General features: G+C 38.2%; 1 protein-coding gene across 3 annotated transcripts in view; it reads left to right on the plus strand.

Moving 5' to 3' along the window:
- The window catches only part of POLR3A (RNA polymerase III subunit A), a 41,090-nt gene that overhangs the window by 1,206 nt on the left and 24,081 nt on the right, over positions 1 to 15,803 (plus strand). For 2 of the 3 annotated variants that reach the window (XR_008823800.1, XM_056350849.1), the window contains exons 3-17: positions 197 to 334; positions 848 to 1,019; positions 2,260 to 2,414; positions 3,387 to 3,626; positions 4,588 to 4,750; positions 4,944 to 5,080; positions 5,621 to 5,724; positions 6,311 to 6,452; positions 6,983 to 7,123; positions 8,330 to 8,399; positions 9,105 to 9,232; positions 10,698 to 10,836; positions 12,818 to 12,982; positions 13,270 to 13,442; positions 14,658 to 14,769. Coding sequence is in view for 2 of the 3 variants with exons in the window: in XM_056350849.1 (XP_056206824.1) it covers positions 197 to 334; positions 848 to 1,019; positions 2,260 to 2,414; positions 3,387 to 3,626; positions 4,588 to 4,750; positions 4,944 to 5,080; positions 5,621 to 5,724; positions 6,311 to 6,452; positions 6,983 to 7,123; positions 8,330 to 8,399; positions 9,105 to 9,232; positions 10,698 to 10,836; positions 12,818 to 12,982; positions 13,270 to 13,442; positions 14,658 to 14,769 (2,179 nt within the window). In the remaining variant the exon portion in view is untranslated. Of the gene's footprint in view, positions 1 to 196; positions 335 to 847; positions 1,020 to 1,107; positions 1,253 to 2,259; positions 2,415 to 3,386; positions 3,627 to 4,587; positions 4,751 to 4,943; positions 5,081 to 5,620; positions 5,725 to 6,310; positions 6,453 to 6,982; positions 7,124 to 8,329; positions 8,400 to 9,104; positions 9,233 to 10,697; positions 10,837 to 12,817; positions 12,983 to 13,269; positions 13,443 to 14,657; positions 14,770 to 15,803 lie in introns of those variants that run through there. The other variant, XM_056350850.1, reaches the window with a different exon arrangement.

The raw sequence follows: 15,803 nt of genomic DNA on the forward strand, positions 1-15,803 counted from the left end.
GGCCTATGTATGAAAGACATTTTTCTTTTTAAGCCTTGGAGTGAGCGTAATGCTACTGACATGCTTCTGATGCTGGGAAAAAGGAGCGGGTCTGCTGTCGGGATAGCTGACTAGTTAGGAACTGTTGTATTTTCTACTAATTCGGTGCATTACAGCTAATTTTTTTTTCTGTGTGTGTTTTCCCCTTCTCCCAAAGGGAACCAGTGAAAAAGACTGCCCCTGTGAAACCTGTGGAAAAAATCTGGCTGATTGTTTAGGACATTATGGGTACATTGACTTAGAACTACCGTGTTTTCATGTTGGATACTTCAAAGCTGTGATAGGCATCTTACAGGTAAACATGATTATGATTTATTGGCAGAAAAAGGAAAGATGATGCTTGAAAGAGTAATTGAGAAGATCAAGATAGCACAGTATTATAAATTTAACCTTTATGTATCTTGTGTTTTGTAAATTAAATACCACTCTTAGTGATGTAAATACATCTGGTTTATTTTTTGTAGTCTCAGAGTCATTAATTCAATCCATTATTTTTTCCATGGTCATTCAAATTAAATGTATGCCGTATAACTGGCCATTTAGGACATCCCAGTAAATTTGTTTGCTTTGTATGGGTTTTTAAGGTCCTGCAGAGCTTAGAGAAGGACTTGCCTCGTTGACTGTATTTTTCTTGTTTCCATGTACTTTTTTCTGTGTGTTACAGTATATGAATTAGTCTTTCAACCAAGACAATCATATTTAATTTAAAAAATCTGCATTCTACTGAACAACTGAAGTTTTGGTAGGAGAGGTTAGGTCTCTGAATGTGCCTGTTAAACAGCTGTGTTTATGTGTGCTTACATTTAAGATGATCTGCAAAACCTGTTGCCGTATCATGCTGTCAGTGGAAGAAAAAAAACAGTTTTTGGATTACCTGAAGCGGCCTGGCCTTACATATCTTCAGAAGAGAGGGCTAAAAAAGAAGGTGTCTGAAAAGTGCCGAAAGAAAAACACTTGTCCTTATTGTGGTGCCTTTAATGGTGAGTCTTGACGTTAGCAGTTAAAGTTGTCTGCTGTGATGTCTTCTACTTGGCACCAAAATCTTGAATATGCTTCTTTGTTCCACAGCTGATGGGTATATTCTCAGGCCTTCATTAAGAAACAGGGAGTGGCATTCTTAATGCCAGGAACGTGCTTGTTCACATATCATTTATGTGGATATAGGCATTGCCCTAGTTGCTTGGTTTGTTTCATGTGATGCTTCTTCATGGCGGTAAGCAGTATTTGATACTTGAATAATGGCAAAAACCCCATCTGTTTAAGACCTTTCTAAACGTATTAGGAGCTGTTATCAGCGATGTGTGCTTTAACATAGAAGCATTCATAGGCTTGGTAATTTCGAGTCAACTTCATTTTTCATCGTATTAAAACATCTTAAGATTAGATGTGCGTGTTATCCTCTAGTAGGATATCCTCTGCAATTTGAAAGTATTTGAGCTGTGATCATCTTGGGTTACAACGGAATTTGTTCTTCAGGGCAGAATATGTTCGTAAGATTTAACTTTTTTCCAAATCTTTTTTTTTTTTTTTTCTTCCTTCATGTACACTGAACAAGTGATATTACTGTGAAAGGACTTCCAGCGTTACAGATTCGTAGGGGATATTAAATTCATAACTTAAAACTTTGGTTTTAACTCGTGAAAATTGTGGGTTGTTTGTTTTAATGGTCAGCAGCCTGAATAACTAGAGCCACATATAAAGGAGGCACAAACAAAAGGCATTTACAAAATTAAGTGGTAGGTCAGTATACTTCAATAAAAATAATTGAGTTTGGAAAGCACTTGTTCCTAGTCTGTGGAAGTTTTGTGAATAATGCTACCTGCATGATATGAAAGTATTTCTCAGATTTTTCTAACAATTTACTTGAGAAATTATTTTGGAAGACAGAAGGATGGTATATAAAGCATGGTATATCTTAGCCTGTGATTGAGGTGAGGGTGAATTTAAACCGCCTGCTTTCAGCTTCAGAAGCCACATCATGATCCAGGCACACCAAGGCAGACGTACAGGGAGATGTTAACCGATTGTTCTCTTGTTTTGTCAATTCAGGCAACTGGTTAATAAAGCTGGTAAAGTTTTATTTTATTCTTCTGTTCGCTGAAGGTTTAGCTAGTTTTTGGAATTGTAGCTTACTCAAGTGTTGGAGGGGGTGTTTGGGTTTTTTCCCTGATGTTTTTGTTATTGTTTAAAAAAAAACAACCCACCTTTATTTGCTTGCAGGAACTGTGAAGAAGTGTGGTTTGTTGAAAATAATACATGAAAAGTACAAGACCAATAAGAAAGTCATAGATCCAATAGTATCTACTTTTCTCCAGTCCTTTGAAACTGCCATAGAACATAACAAAGAAGTAGAACCCTTACTGGGAAGAGCTCAGGTGAATTTTATTAAGACTTAAATTTTCAGCTGATTTTTGTGTGTGAAAGGAAACTCCTCAGAGGTTTTAATTGGAGCAGCTTAAGCTTTGTGGTGGTCCAAGATTTTAGTGTGCCAAAAGACACTTGAGGCATGTTTGTATTTATTGCAATAATGCGAACTCTACTAAAATGGAAAATGTAGGTTATTGGTATGTTCTGATACATAGCTCCCTGTAAAGAAAGGAGATGTTCTTGGTGTGTTATACTTCCATAAGCTAGAAAAGGGAGAAGAAATAGAGGGCCATATAAACTCACCATGTACGTGTAGCTTTACTGTAAATCTGAGATGATTACAAAACACAGAAGTGGGTTTTCTCTTCAGGAGAACCCAATGCTGAGAAAGAGAGGAGGCTTAATTACCTAACCTTTTTGTTTCATTCAGCTTTGCCTTGCGCGCAGTTTTGTTTCCTTCTGCTCTTTGCAAGCTGGGAGGATCTCAGGGTACATATTTGAACAGAAAAAATAGTGAATATCTGGAGTTTCTTACACTACAGCAGTAGTTGTGCTAAGAAGAGAGAAATGAAATTTTGAAAGATGATCTAGAAAGTACTGTAGTTAATACTTTTCTTCACTAATGAAATTAATACAATGTACAGTAAGTTTGATCTGAGGTTTATTGAGCTGCTTTGTCAAATAACTATGAAATACTGCCAGTATTTAGTCTTTAGAAGAGAGAGTAACATGATGAGAAGTAAATGCTGATGTACAAGGGGAAAAAAGGAAGGAAAATATATATGAAGTTAACATCTGAGATGCTAAAAGCTTTGGTTAAGATTAAGCAAACCCAAACATAGTTTGGTTTCCATGATTAGTTCTCTATTTACCCTTTAAAAATACTTTAGTTTTGAATAATCAGTAAACAAAGGGAAGAGGGACACATTGAAACTGTTACATGATGGCTTGTTCTCCTCATTCTCCAATGGCTTTTGTAGGAAAACTTGAATCCTTTGGTAGTATTGAACCTCTTCAAAAGGATCCCAGCAGAAGACATCCCTCTGCTTCTAATGAACCCAGAAGCAGGTAAACCTTCAGATTTGATCCTCAGACGACTCTTGGTGCCTCCACTGTGTATCAGACCCTCTGTTGTGAGCGACTTAAAGTCTGGAACCAATGAAGATGACTTAACAATGAAACTGACAGAGATAATTTTCCTTAATGATGTAATAAAAAAGGTGAGTCGTCCTGCCAGGCTCTCGGAGACTGTTGCCTTGGAAATGATTTCGCTAGAATTTAATATAGCAAGTGGCTTTACTTGTCTTACTGCTTACAATCTAGCAAGCAATACTGTACTGTGCTGCTGTGTCATTTGGCGTTTTGTTGAACGAAATGGAGAAACTTGCTTCGGATGGAGCTGGCTGACTGGCAGCTTGCAGTACAGGACCTGCTGAAGATCTGCTGGTGGGTTATGGGAAATGTTTTTTCCTTTGAGTTCTGGTTTGTAAGCTCAACTGGTTTTCTTGTTGGTTTTTTTTTTTCCCTCCCATTCCCTTGGGGTTTTTTTTCTTCCTTCTCCCCACTCTGACTATGGCACTTCTTAAGTGGTCGCTTATAATGAAAACGTTATACCTGTTGGGTTGGGGTTTTTTTCTGTGTAGAATTCCTCTGTTTTTACTGCTTCTTTGCCCAGGTTTCAGTTAGCATCGTTATCGCATTGAGGCTAGAAGTAAATGTGACAATTTATCATTTTATTTAGAAAAGTTCTACCAGACTAATACTTTTCAGGCTTTTCAAAACTAGTCTGTTGTCAGGCAGACAAAGTCAAGTGAGTGCTGACTCTCCCATAATTGCCAAAAATTATTGTTTACAGGTAATTTTCCTGGCTGTGAAGTTACATTAGCTTAACTTAAGTGGCATGGGAAAAATGTAATTTAAACAAATGCATAGTTTTGTGAGCTTTTGTCCAAAGCTGATGATAGCCAAAGGAAGTTTTTTGCTGGGTTCTCTTGTGAGTGGCCTTAGTATCTTACATAGCACTATGCATCCTGTTGTAAAGTTGTTTTGCCTTTTTCATTCCAGTGTATGAATTTTTTTAACGTTAGTTTCGAAAGAAGAGTTGTACTCCGAGCAGAAAAATTCTTTGCTAGTTTAGCGTTCTTACACTTATTTTCCTAACTGGATTACTGTTTTGTTTAGCATAGGATATCAGGAGCCAAGACACAGATGATTATGGAAGACTGGGATTTTCTTCAACTACAGTGTGCCCTGTACATTAATAGTGAGCTCTCCGGAATTCCTCTCAACATGGCACCTAAAAAATGGACCCGAGGTTTTGTTCAGAGACTTAAGGGAAAGCAAGGTTTGTCTAAAGTTGTTTTTAATTATCTCCTTTTTTTTTTTTTTTAATTAATCCACAAATATTTGCTATTCCAAAGCATCTCTCCGCCACTATGTGTTGCGCTTTATTGAAGTACCTTGAGAGATGTTCTAATATGCTGTCTTAACAGGCAACATTTTGAAACAATTTTTTTATAGAAGAGTTTTCACTTTAGGTCGGTTTAGAGGCAATCTGTCTGGAAAGCGAGTGGATTTCTCTGGCAGAACGGTCATTTCACCTGATCCTAACTTAAGAATAGATGAAGTAGCAGTGCCTATTCATGTCGCTAAAATACTAACCTTTCCTGAAAAGGTAAGTAGCATAGAACCAAAACTTTTTTTTATTTTTTTAAACCAGACCTCAGTGTTTTTCTTTATAGTCTTACTATAAAAGGGAGTCAATGTATTCCTTTATGTTCAAAATGTCATTCAGTGATGCTTTGCCAGTTGCGTTGCTGCTGGTAAATGAAGGTTGTGGTGTCAGATACATGCGAATACTGTGAAGGCATACGGTGTAAGGAATGACATGTCGAGAGAGAAGTTTTGCTTGGTAGTTTTTTAACTTTATATAGCTTCATGTGTTTGTTGGTGTATCTGTCTAAGGAGTGGTTGGGTACTTTTATTCCTGAATTTACTTCCCAGACTTTTAATTTAATTTCACTCTGAATATTCTGCTCTAAGATTGACTTACATTTTTCTGATCTATTTCCTCCTGCCTGTTCCCTTCAGCAGCTGGAGGCTTTGAGGGGGATTTTCAGTTGAGCCTAAAATTAGAAAATGCAGAAACGACCAACAGAAACAAGAGGTCTGAAAAGTGTTTCGTTTGTTTCTTATTGAAGTCTTTATGCAACAGGTGAACAAAGCAAATATTAATTTTATGAGGAAACTTGTCTGTAATGGTCCTGATGTTCATCCTGGAGCCAACTTCATCCAGCAAAGGCACACGCAGATGAAAAGGTAACATGCTTATCTGTAATGATTCGCTTCTTATTTCTCCCCATCAGCTTGTTCTTACTGCAGTGTGAAAGCCTACAGGGATTAATGTTTATTTTCAGAATCTTTTATAAAAGGCAGTAACAAAAAATTGTCATGATCTCTTCAGGCTTAGTGTACAATTTCCTTTTAGATAATCTGTTACATTTAAATGTACATACTAATGATAGTGGACTGCAACTATGTGGTTTGGTTTTTTATGACTAAATTTTTCTTATTTGAAGTAGAGGGAATAGTACAGACATAAATGAAAATGGGCAGTTGTGGGCACGTACTGGCTGTTTTTGTGGGAGAGCTAATCTGCGGTCAGGTTATGGGTAGTAAGTGATAGTATATGAGTAAAACACCCTATACTGCCTGATAGCGTTGAAACAAATTCTTTATTTTTATAAATGATGCAATCCACACCAGTGTTGTCTTCTTGTTATTGTAATACAAATGCTCCAATGTTTAATGGAAGAGCTTGCATTATAAACACAATTTATTTTCAGTTGTCTTTACATCTTTCTGACTTTTTCTTCTGACTTCATTGTTACGTCTTACTATTAAGATTTTTGAAATATGGAAACCGAGAAAAGATGGCCCAGGAGCTGAAGTTTGGTGATATCGTGGAGCGACATCTCATAGATGGTGACATAGTCCTGTTCAACCGACAACCGTCTCTTCATAAGCTGAGCATCATGGCTCACATAGTAAGTGCAAACGCAGCCTAACATGCAGGAGGTGTGGCCCTGAGGGGGACGAATGTGATCTGCCTTCGCTGGTGATTCTCACTTACACCAAAATAAACAGCTGCTTTTGAAACGCTCTGTGGGAATGAGTACAGTGCAGTTGTGCTTTTGCGTGGGAATTGATGCCTAACTGGGCAGTATGCTGCCTGGACAATTCTGTTAATACTCATAATTAACCTTGGTATCTGTTCTTGCGTAAGCATTTAATTTTTGTAGAGTTGATGTGAACTCTACAAAGCATGTTGTGTTCTGGGCTTTGTGTAAATTCTTCATAATGGAAGTCATTATCTACGTTTGTATAACGTAACCTGACTACAATTTCTGTCAGTTCCTGTTCGAGTTAAATTCTGTAATCGGAAATTTTGACTCATGTCTGTATTAAAAAGAAAAGATAAAGCTCACAAGGAAGCACTGTGGCATGGCTTTTCATCTTTCAGCATGCTTGACTGCATGTGCATCACTTTGTTGTTGTTGTTTTTGTTTTTCCCCAGGCTAGAGTAAAACCTCATAGGACATTCAGATTTAATGAATGTGTCTGTACACCATACAATGCAGACTTTGATGGAGATGAGATGAACCTTCACCTTCCTCAGACAGAAGAAGCAAAAGCAGAAGCACTTGTTTTAATGGGGGTAGGTTGATAGTGTTGGGGTTGGGATTTTGCTAGTGACAGGTGGGCTGAGCTCTGTATTTCTTAACATGCGTGTGAAATCTGGAATATTATCAAGATTCCTGGATGTGGATATTGTGTGACTGTGAAGCTGCCTGAAGACTAGTTAGGACTGTTACGCAGTGGCAGTCCAGTAGACTTATGTTTAGCACCCGTGGAAAATTCAGTGGTTTTAAGTAGGTGTCAGTAGTCTTTTTCTGCCTGACTGTCCTTAGTGATTGCTACCAAAATAGGGTGGCTCTTTCGCCAGTGTCCTGGTTTTGGATAGGTACTTAGCATTGTGGTCTGACAGCCCAGCAATGGCAGACAGTGAGACTGACTGGAAATGAGGCAGCAATAGTGTGCTTGTACTGGAGTACAAGTTTACTAGTTTACTAAGAGTACCAGTTTACTAGAGAAGGCAGGAGACAGCGGGCTCTTGGGGAAGGGAAAAAAGGGAGAAAGAGCATAGATAAAGAAGGATCCGATGGTTGCAGGCAGTGATCTGTGGTGTGAAAGTAGTGAATAGTGTCAGTCTGAGGATTTTGCAGTAACTGCTCCTTGAGGGTGACTACATGCTGCTGCTATTTCAGACGTGCCACGCAACTGTTGGCTGCAGAATGTCTTGGCTTGCTGAACTGATTAGCAAGCTTAAGAACTGCCCTCTCCCCATGGTTCAGGCAAAACTGTGCTGCATAGGTGGGGGCGGCTAACTGGAGAAGTAGTCTGAGTAAGATGTAAGAAAATGGGGCCAGTGCAAGTGGCTAGTTTGATTATTGTGTATCAGTAGGGGCCACAGAACTTGAAATATTTCGGTATCTCCCTGTAGCAAGCATAACCTCTTTTGTCCCTTCTTAGGTTCCCAAAGCTAGTTTTCCCTTCCCTGTCCTGTTTGAACAGTAACCTACCAAACACATCAATTTGATTGCAACTTCTGCTTTGGAAACAGAATATGTAATTTCCAGCAACTGTTCTCAAATTGTTCCTTAACTGTCAATGGACTGTAGCACAATGAAACTTCTAGTTTATTTTTTCTGTCTTTGAAGAAAGCGGTACTTTGATTTAGAATAAACTTTGCCAATTTTTGCTGAAATAACTGTCTTAAATGCTGTTTCCTTCTGAATGACAAATGACGGTGTCTTCAAATGTGTCTTTTTTTTCATTCTGTCTTGTTTCTTATATCATATAGACTAAAGCAAATTTGGTAACACCAAGAAATGGAGAACCTCTTATCGCTGCTATTCAGGATTTCCTCACAGGTGTGTATATAAGCCAGTTTTAAAGCTGTGTGATTTAACAGTTGTTCCATCAGGATCACTACCCTCTTTTGAGAATTTTTCTGTATTAATTAAAAAAATGCTCCTTTCACAAGTCAGTGGTATTATGAAATGAAGGCTGTTGTTAGTCTGAAATATTATGATATCCTCAGAATCTTCTGATACTGTCTGCCTTTCTGACTGCAATTATTTATTACCTTTGCGTATGTTTTGCACTGTTTCTCTGACAGAGGAAATGAATGGTTGAGGTCTTTGTATGCACTAGGTAGACAATATAAACTGCTTATAATTATGGTAGAGGAGTTGAATTCATCAGTCAAAAATTAGTTTCAACCTGCAGTAAGTACCTTCAAGTTTCCTTAACTCTTCGGGAAACATCTGATGAATTATACAAAAGAAAGTGTACAAAATTTAATGCCAAGGCCTTATTTTTACCTATGGAACAGAGTTAGAGAGAGAGAACAGATTATAGAAATGCACTGGTTCAAATTTTTAGAAATTTGAGTGTGTAGCAATGAAAGAAATAACTCTGGAAAGGATTTACAACTAAAGCAGTCTAAACTATTGTCATTTTGCATAGTAAGTATGTAACTAGCATTAGAATGAAATCATTGATACTGAATATGCAATAGCTTTTAAATTTAATCTCATTTTAGTCTGTCACATTAATAATGTTTTACGTTCTAGGTGCCTATCTTCTTACATTAAAAGATACCTTTTTTGATCGAGCCAAAGCCTGTCAAATTATTGCTTCTATCCTGGTTGGAAAGGATGAGAAGATTAAAGTTCGTCTCCCACCTCCAGCAATTTTGAGGGTGTGTCAAACTATTTTTTAAAATGTTACTAAGCTGCCTTCTGTTGTTTGGTTTTGACACGTGGTAATGTTCGCAGCAGAGACAGTTCTTGTTTTCTCTGACATCAGTTTTGTATGAAATTTAGTATTTGTAAGTGCAAGGATCAGAATTCAGGGTCAAAGCTATGCAGAAGTTGTTGCATGGTTCCTGATCCTGAACAGTCAACTTTGCATGGTACAGTGGGGATGCAGGGTTCCTTAAGAATTCAAACACAGCTTTGCCTGCTCTCCTGCTACCCTGAGACAGACCACTTGGCTGTTTGTGGTCAGTAGAAGATCCATCATTCTTAGTAACCTCACTGTTACTGGCTGTACAGGCTAATACACAGCTAAGTGGACAGTTACTCCTTGAGTGTCGTCAAGTAATGTCCTGAAATGCTCAACAGTTCTGTGTTTCAGTATCCCAAATCTAGGAGGTATTAAACCTGGGAAATAGTATGCTTTAGTTGTTAATCTGTGTTTAAGATAAAAGAAGATAGTGCCATGTGATTAGGTTAGTTGGTTGGGGTTTTTATTGGTTCACGTATGGAAAATATTTATTATGGAGAGCAGAGTATTTGTGTATTTGTCACAAACTTTGGAGAGAGCTATGATGTCATATATAAGCCCTCATTCGCATACATTTAAGGGTGTCTGTATTTGATTAATTTTGTATTTGAGGCAAACAGTATTGTTTTGAGATAGTTGGGTACTTTTTCAGGTTTGTTAAATACTAAGTACTAGTGTATACATTTGGGGATTTTTTTATACCCTTGAATTTCACAATAAGTGTAATATTAGGGAAATTCAGAAAGTGAAATTGAAATGCCAGTGAATAATACTGGTTTAAAGCAAGGTCAGAGCAATTATGGGCAGTATCTAATGTGAATTTTATAAATTTATATGAACATTTGCTAATAGCCAGGAGCAGGGATTCTTCGACTGCTTTGGTCACTCCAAATGAATAATTTTAGTGCTAGCTGTGAGAGTTACTTATGTTTAACTACAGCTGAAGGGAATACATAATTGTGTGGGGTTTTTTAACTGAAAAATTTGTACCAAAGACACTACATAAAGAAGGAATTGTGAGTGTTTAACCTCTTTGAGAAGTGAAATGGTAGTAGCAGCATCTTTTTTGTTTCTTTAGTTTTCTAATCAGGAAGGGAAACATGACAGTAAGAGGGAGCAATAGAGCATGTTTCTCTAAATGAATGCAGATGCCCTTATATAAAGGATAACCATTCAGCAGTCACTGTTTCTGTATCTATAATAAAGTGCATAATACTTCCCCCCTCAAAGGAATGCTACTGTGCACTTCTGCAAGTATAGTTCAGCATAGAAAGGTTCTGTATAGAAAACCATTTGACGATTAAATTCTTGCTTGTTGTTTTACTGTAGTTGTAATATAAATTCTTTAATCCTAATTCTTGTCTTTTTGTTTCTCCAAGCCTGTAACACTCTGGACAGGAAAACAGGTTTTCAGCCTCATTCTCAAACCCAGTGATGATTGTCCTGTAAAAGCCAATCTACGAACCAAGGGCAAGCAGTATTGCGGCAAAGGGGAAGACCTGTGTTACAATGATTCTTGTGAGTGACGCTTCTAAGGCTGTGTTTTCCAAGAAATTGTACCTATTGTTTTGTTGAGTTTGTTGCTGTTGAGCTGACTGTGGGAGTTAAAGCAGTACTTCACATAAATATCCTTGAAGTAAGAAATAAAACTATGCAGTTTTTCCTCAAAAGCTGAAGTCATGTTGAACACCAAAGAAAAGACTTGGGTGTTTTCTTGTAATAAAATCTTTTGTATGATGCTAGGCTTGTCGTGATAGTAACGTAATATTTGTACGTAAGAGAAAGATAAAAGCAAAGCAGCTTAGGAAGTGGTTGTGCAGAGGGCAAATGGAAAAATTTAATATCCTAAATGGGTTTAGTAATACAGGGATTAGAAGTCAAAACAGTGAAAGGAGTTTAGGGTATGTAAGGTGGGTAGATATCCCTAGGATAGCAAACCGTCTGTATCCTTCCAGTTAGGGAAGTCAGAGTGGCAGATGGAATGCAGAGCATGAGAGTTGAAGAAGCTGTAGGAGACAAGCAAGGCTTTGCTTATTATTCGTTTGTCATTCATGTGGTAACAGGTGGAAAAGAACTTGAGCAGGCAAGATTAGCTTGGTGCCTTGCTGCTCGGAAGTGTGAGTTAAGGAACTTGGGGAGGGACCATTGGTTTACAGTGTATCTGTCATGCAATGTTGATGTCAGAAAGATTTTACCAATTAGGACTCGAATCCACTCTGCACCAGACTCTGAGCGATTCTTTAGAAGATAGGACCACTTCATAGTTGTGGGGTTGGTTATAAACATGGTGGCATGTTTTTTCAACCTCTTAAAGAATGTGGGGTGGAAGGTAACAATAATCCTGTTCACACTCATGTGAACACAGAGCGTCTTTGCTCCACAGTATTTTCATGTTAGGAAGTACGGGAAGAACTTCCATTTTCTGAGTTTGACAGTAGCAGATGATGCAGAAAACTTTTGGATTTCGTTGGTGGCTCTGTTCAGTTCTTTGAAGAAAGTTAATTTCTGAAGCAACGCTAGTTTTCTTCAGAAAGTTCTCTGCAAATTCTCCAAAATCTCAATAAATCCTTGTATCACATTTTTATTATATATAATAAGCAATAGAGCAATGACTTCTGGTTCAAGATGATTACCTAGATTCACATTGAAGATATTGAGCATAGAGTACAGTGTGCAAACGTCTACAGCATTCCGCATAAAATGATATAAATTGGATCCATCTACAGACACCAGTTCTTTGAAAGGTACATAATGAGGATGAGCATATATTGTACTGTTATCATAGAAAATTTGTCTAAAGTACAGGTACAGAAGATTATTTTTAATTGGCTAAAGGCTGAAGCTTAGAAAGAAGATTCAGTGCCTGAAGTGGAAGGTTCCTGACGAAGCAAAAGTAAATAATTCAAAAGAGGCAGTGGGTACAGGCCTACAGGCAAGACGGATGTCGTTATGATATTCTTGTAATTAAAGAGACATCAGAGTCCAAGTGTGTCTTTTAAATTTGGGCTGTGCCTCCAGAGGTGATTCAGTTGAACTGAATATCAGAATCTTTGAGTAACAGAACTGTAACTTCACTTCTGCAATTCTGTTGCTCTACTTTAAGTAAATAAACAAATACTATTGGTTTATTATGCATGATTGAGGGCTTCATTTCTGGACAGATGAGATTGAAGGCTTTGTTCTAGTTCAGGAAACAATTTTTGATTATTTTTTTTACAAAAAGGATTCTTCACAGTGTTTCTCACAAGTCTTAAATAGGCTACAGTTGCCTTTCTAAGAAGGGAAATAAAATTTAACTTCAGTTGATAAGGCTGGGTCATAGGCCGTTCCCCTAAAATACTTACTCATGCACATCTCCAGAGACATTAAAGGTATGTCTTTGGGGTTTGTTCTTTTAATGAACAGAGCTTTTATTTAAAAACCTACTCCACAACCGATTACTAGAATTTACCTAATGTTTTCAAAAATGGATGATTTCTTTTTGCCTTTTTGTTTCTAGATGTCACAATTCAAAACAGTGAGTTAATGAGCGGCAGTATGGACAAAGGAACCTTAGGTTCAGGATCCAAGAACAATATATTCTACATCTTGCTGAGAGACTGGGGACAGGTAGAAGCTGCAGATGCCATGTCACGACTAGCCAGACTTGCTCCCGTCTATCTTTGTAAGTACATTTCCTTGTAAAATAGTATCTTAAAGCAGAAATACAGAGCAATCAAGCAAGATTTTTGCTTCAAATATAATATACTGTGTTTAAAAAAAATAAAATAAGCTAGCTGTGAAGCTGGCAGAAACAACGAAACACCTGATTGTGCTTATGATGGTCATATGGTGGGAGGAAAAAATAGAAGTTCCTGATAGTAATATTTCTAGGTTTTAATTTGTTTACTCTGTATGAGATTGAGCTACCGATATAATGTATTTAATTATTATTATTATTTTTAATAATAGCTAATCGTGGCTTTTCAATTGGAATTGGTGATGTAACCCCTGGGCAAGGCCTGCTAAAAGCGAAGTATGAGCTCCTGAATGCTGGCTATAAGAAATGTGATGAGTATATTGAAGCTCTGAACACTGGCAAGCTACAGCAGCAGCCTGGTTGTACTGCAGAGGAGACGCTAGAGGTAAAATTTCTAATTTAAATCACTGTATATTTAGAGACTTAGCAACTATATTCATGTAAATTGTGAAGTTCGAAGCTCTCTTCTGAAACCTATAGATAGGAGCAAATAGGGTCCCTAGGTATGTATGCAACTTTAGCTGAATCTGTTTAGGCTTAACATTTAGATGCTTGTATGCATCTAAAAATGTTAGATAAATACTAAACAACTAAGATCCTCCCTCCCTCCAGGCTGGATGTATTGGGGCGGCATACAAGAGAATACAATTACGTAGGTAATTGGAACAGGGTTAATTACATTTTTCAGTATTTGCTAAGTTAGTAAAGAACAGTAATGATAAAGAACTTAATCCAAGAAGCAAAACGTTCCTTTAGTTATAGATGTGTTTATATGCAAGTGTTTTCTTGACCCTTACTGGGGCAAAAGTTAAGTGGTTATGCTGGTTTTTTTCTTCTGTAGAAGTTTTGATGAGGAGCAGTGAATGTTGCCCAAAAGCTTATGAATGGCGACTTAATGAAGTCAGGTGAAAAACACAGTTTTCATTGTATTCAGTGGTTCTATACATCTGTTGTCTTGGCTAGTCAATGACAAGTTTTTACCTTTAAAAAAAGTAGAAAGAAAAAAAAAAAGAAAGAAACCAAAGCAACAACAACCAACCAGAAAAACCTTACCCTATGATGAAGTACTGTCAGTTTTCCAGTTTGAAGTGGCAGTTTGGCTGAAGGAGGAGCCTTGCAGTCTTTCCCACTCTTCCTCTTTTCAGACACCTGTGTATGTCATAAAGTGGTTTTTTTGATGCTGTTGTTACTTTTTTAACAATTGGAGATATCATCTTTGTACTCTCTGACAGCAGTCCAAAATATTTTTTTTTATATCTTTTTTTATTTTTTTCCTCCTTTGTGGTAATTTTTCACATAGTGCAATGAGATTTAAAGCTTAGTTCAGTGCTCAGTTTAGCTTAAATTGGTGCTGCTGACAAAAGAGGTTGGCATGTTCCTGGCTACCTGTCTTATCCCAGCAAAGACTTTTTGTGCAGCAAACTGGAAAGTTATACAAGTTAGAAGTTAAACTTGTTTTCCTCAAAGCAATGTCTAGGTTTCTTTCTCTCTTGTATTTAGAATTTCCTTTGACTATTGAAGGTGTTGCTGGCAAGTGGTAGAGTACTGTTAGCATATGGTATCTTTTAACAAATGCTGAATTCTGAAATTTGGTTTTCAGGCCTTAATCCTTAAAGAACTCTCTGTTATCAGAGATCATGCTGGCAGTGCCTGTCTCAGAGAACTGGACAAGAGCAACAGTCCCCTTATCATGGCTCTCTGTGGTTCTAAAGGTACGTATAGCTAAACTTTGTAAGTAGATTGCGTGCTCCATCACTGTTCTCAAAATTACTTCTGTTGTCTTTATAGCTTGTTTTACGCAGTCAGTTGTGCAAGTGTTACTTTCATGTCATATAGATTTGAAGTGACGCTTCTCAGTAAGTACAGTTTGGGTATAGTTAATTAAAATCATGCTGATGTGCTAGTTTTTGTATCTTTAAAGTTTTAGTACAAGTTGAAAAGCATCCTTAAGATGTTCTTAATACATGAATTAACTCATCAATAGAAAGGGTTCAGTTGCATTTCTGACTTCAGTATCTCTATCACATAGAAAAATCAAGTGGAAATTACATAAGGGATTGGAACTCATATTTCAGAGAATCATAGAATAGTTCGGGTTGCAAGGGATCTTAAAGACCATCTAGTTCCAGCCCCCTGCCACGGGCAGGGACACCCTCCACCAGCCCAGGTTGCCCAAAGCCCCGTCCAGCCTGGCCTTGAGCACTGCCAGGGATGGGGCACCCCCAGCTGCTCTGGGCAGCCTGGGCCAGCGCCTCGCCGCCCTCACGGGGAACAATTTCTGCCTTATCTCTCATCTCAGCATACCCTCTTCCAGTTTAGAGCTGTTCCCCCTTGTCCATTTCCCCTTGTCCCATCGCTACCTGCCCTTGGAAAAAGTCCCTCTCCGGCTTTCTGGTAGCCCCCCGCCAGGTACGGGAAGGCTGCTCTGGGGTCTCTCCAGAGCCTTCTCTTCTCCGGGCTGAACCGCCCCAACTCTCTCAGCCTGCCTTCACAGGAGAGGGGCTCCAGCCCCCAGGTCATCTTGGTGTCCCTCCTCTGGGCTCGCTCCAACAGTTTCATGTCCTTTTTAAGTTGGGGGCCCCAGAGCTAGATGCAGCATTCCAAGTGGGATCACACGTGAGTGGGGTAGAGGGGGAGAATAATCTCCCTTAACCTGCTGGCCACATTTTTTGATGCAGCCTGGGGTACAGTTGGCTTTCTGGGCTGCAAGCGCACGTTACTGGGTCATATTGAGCTTCTCGTCCAC

This window comes from Falco biarmicus, chromosome 9 (assembly GCF_023638135.1).
Source record: "Falco biarmicus isolate bFalBia1 chromosome 9, bFalBia1.pri, whole genome shotgun sequence".
Taxonomy (NCBI): Eukaryota; Metazoa; Chordata; class Aves; order Falconiformes; family Falconidae; genus Falco; species Falco biarmicus.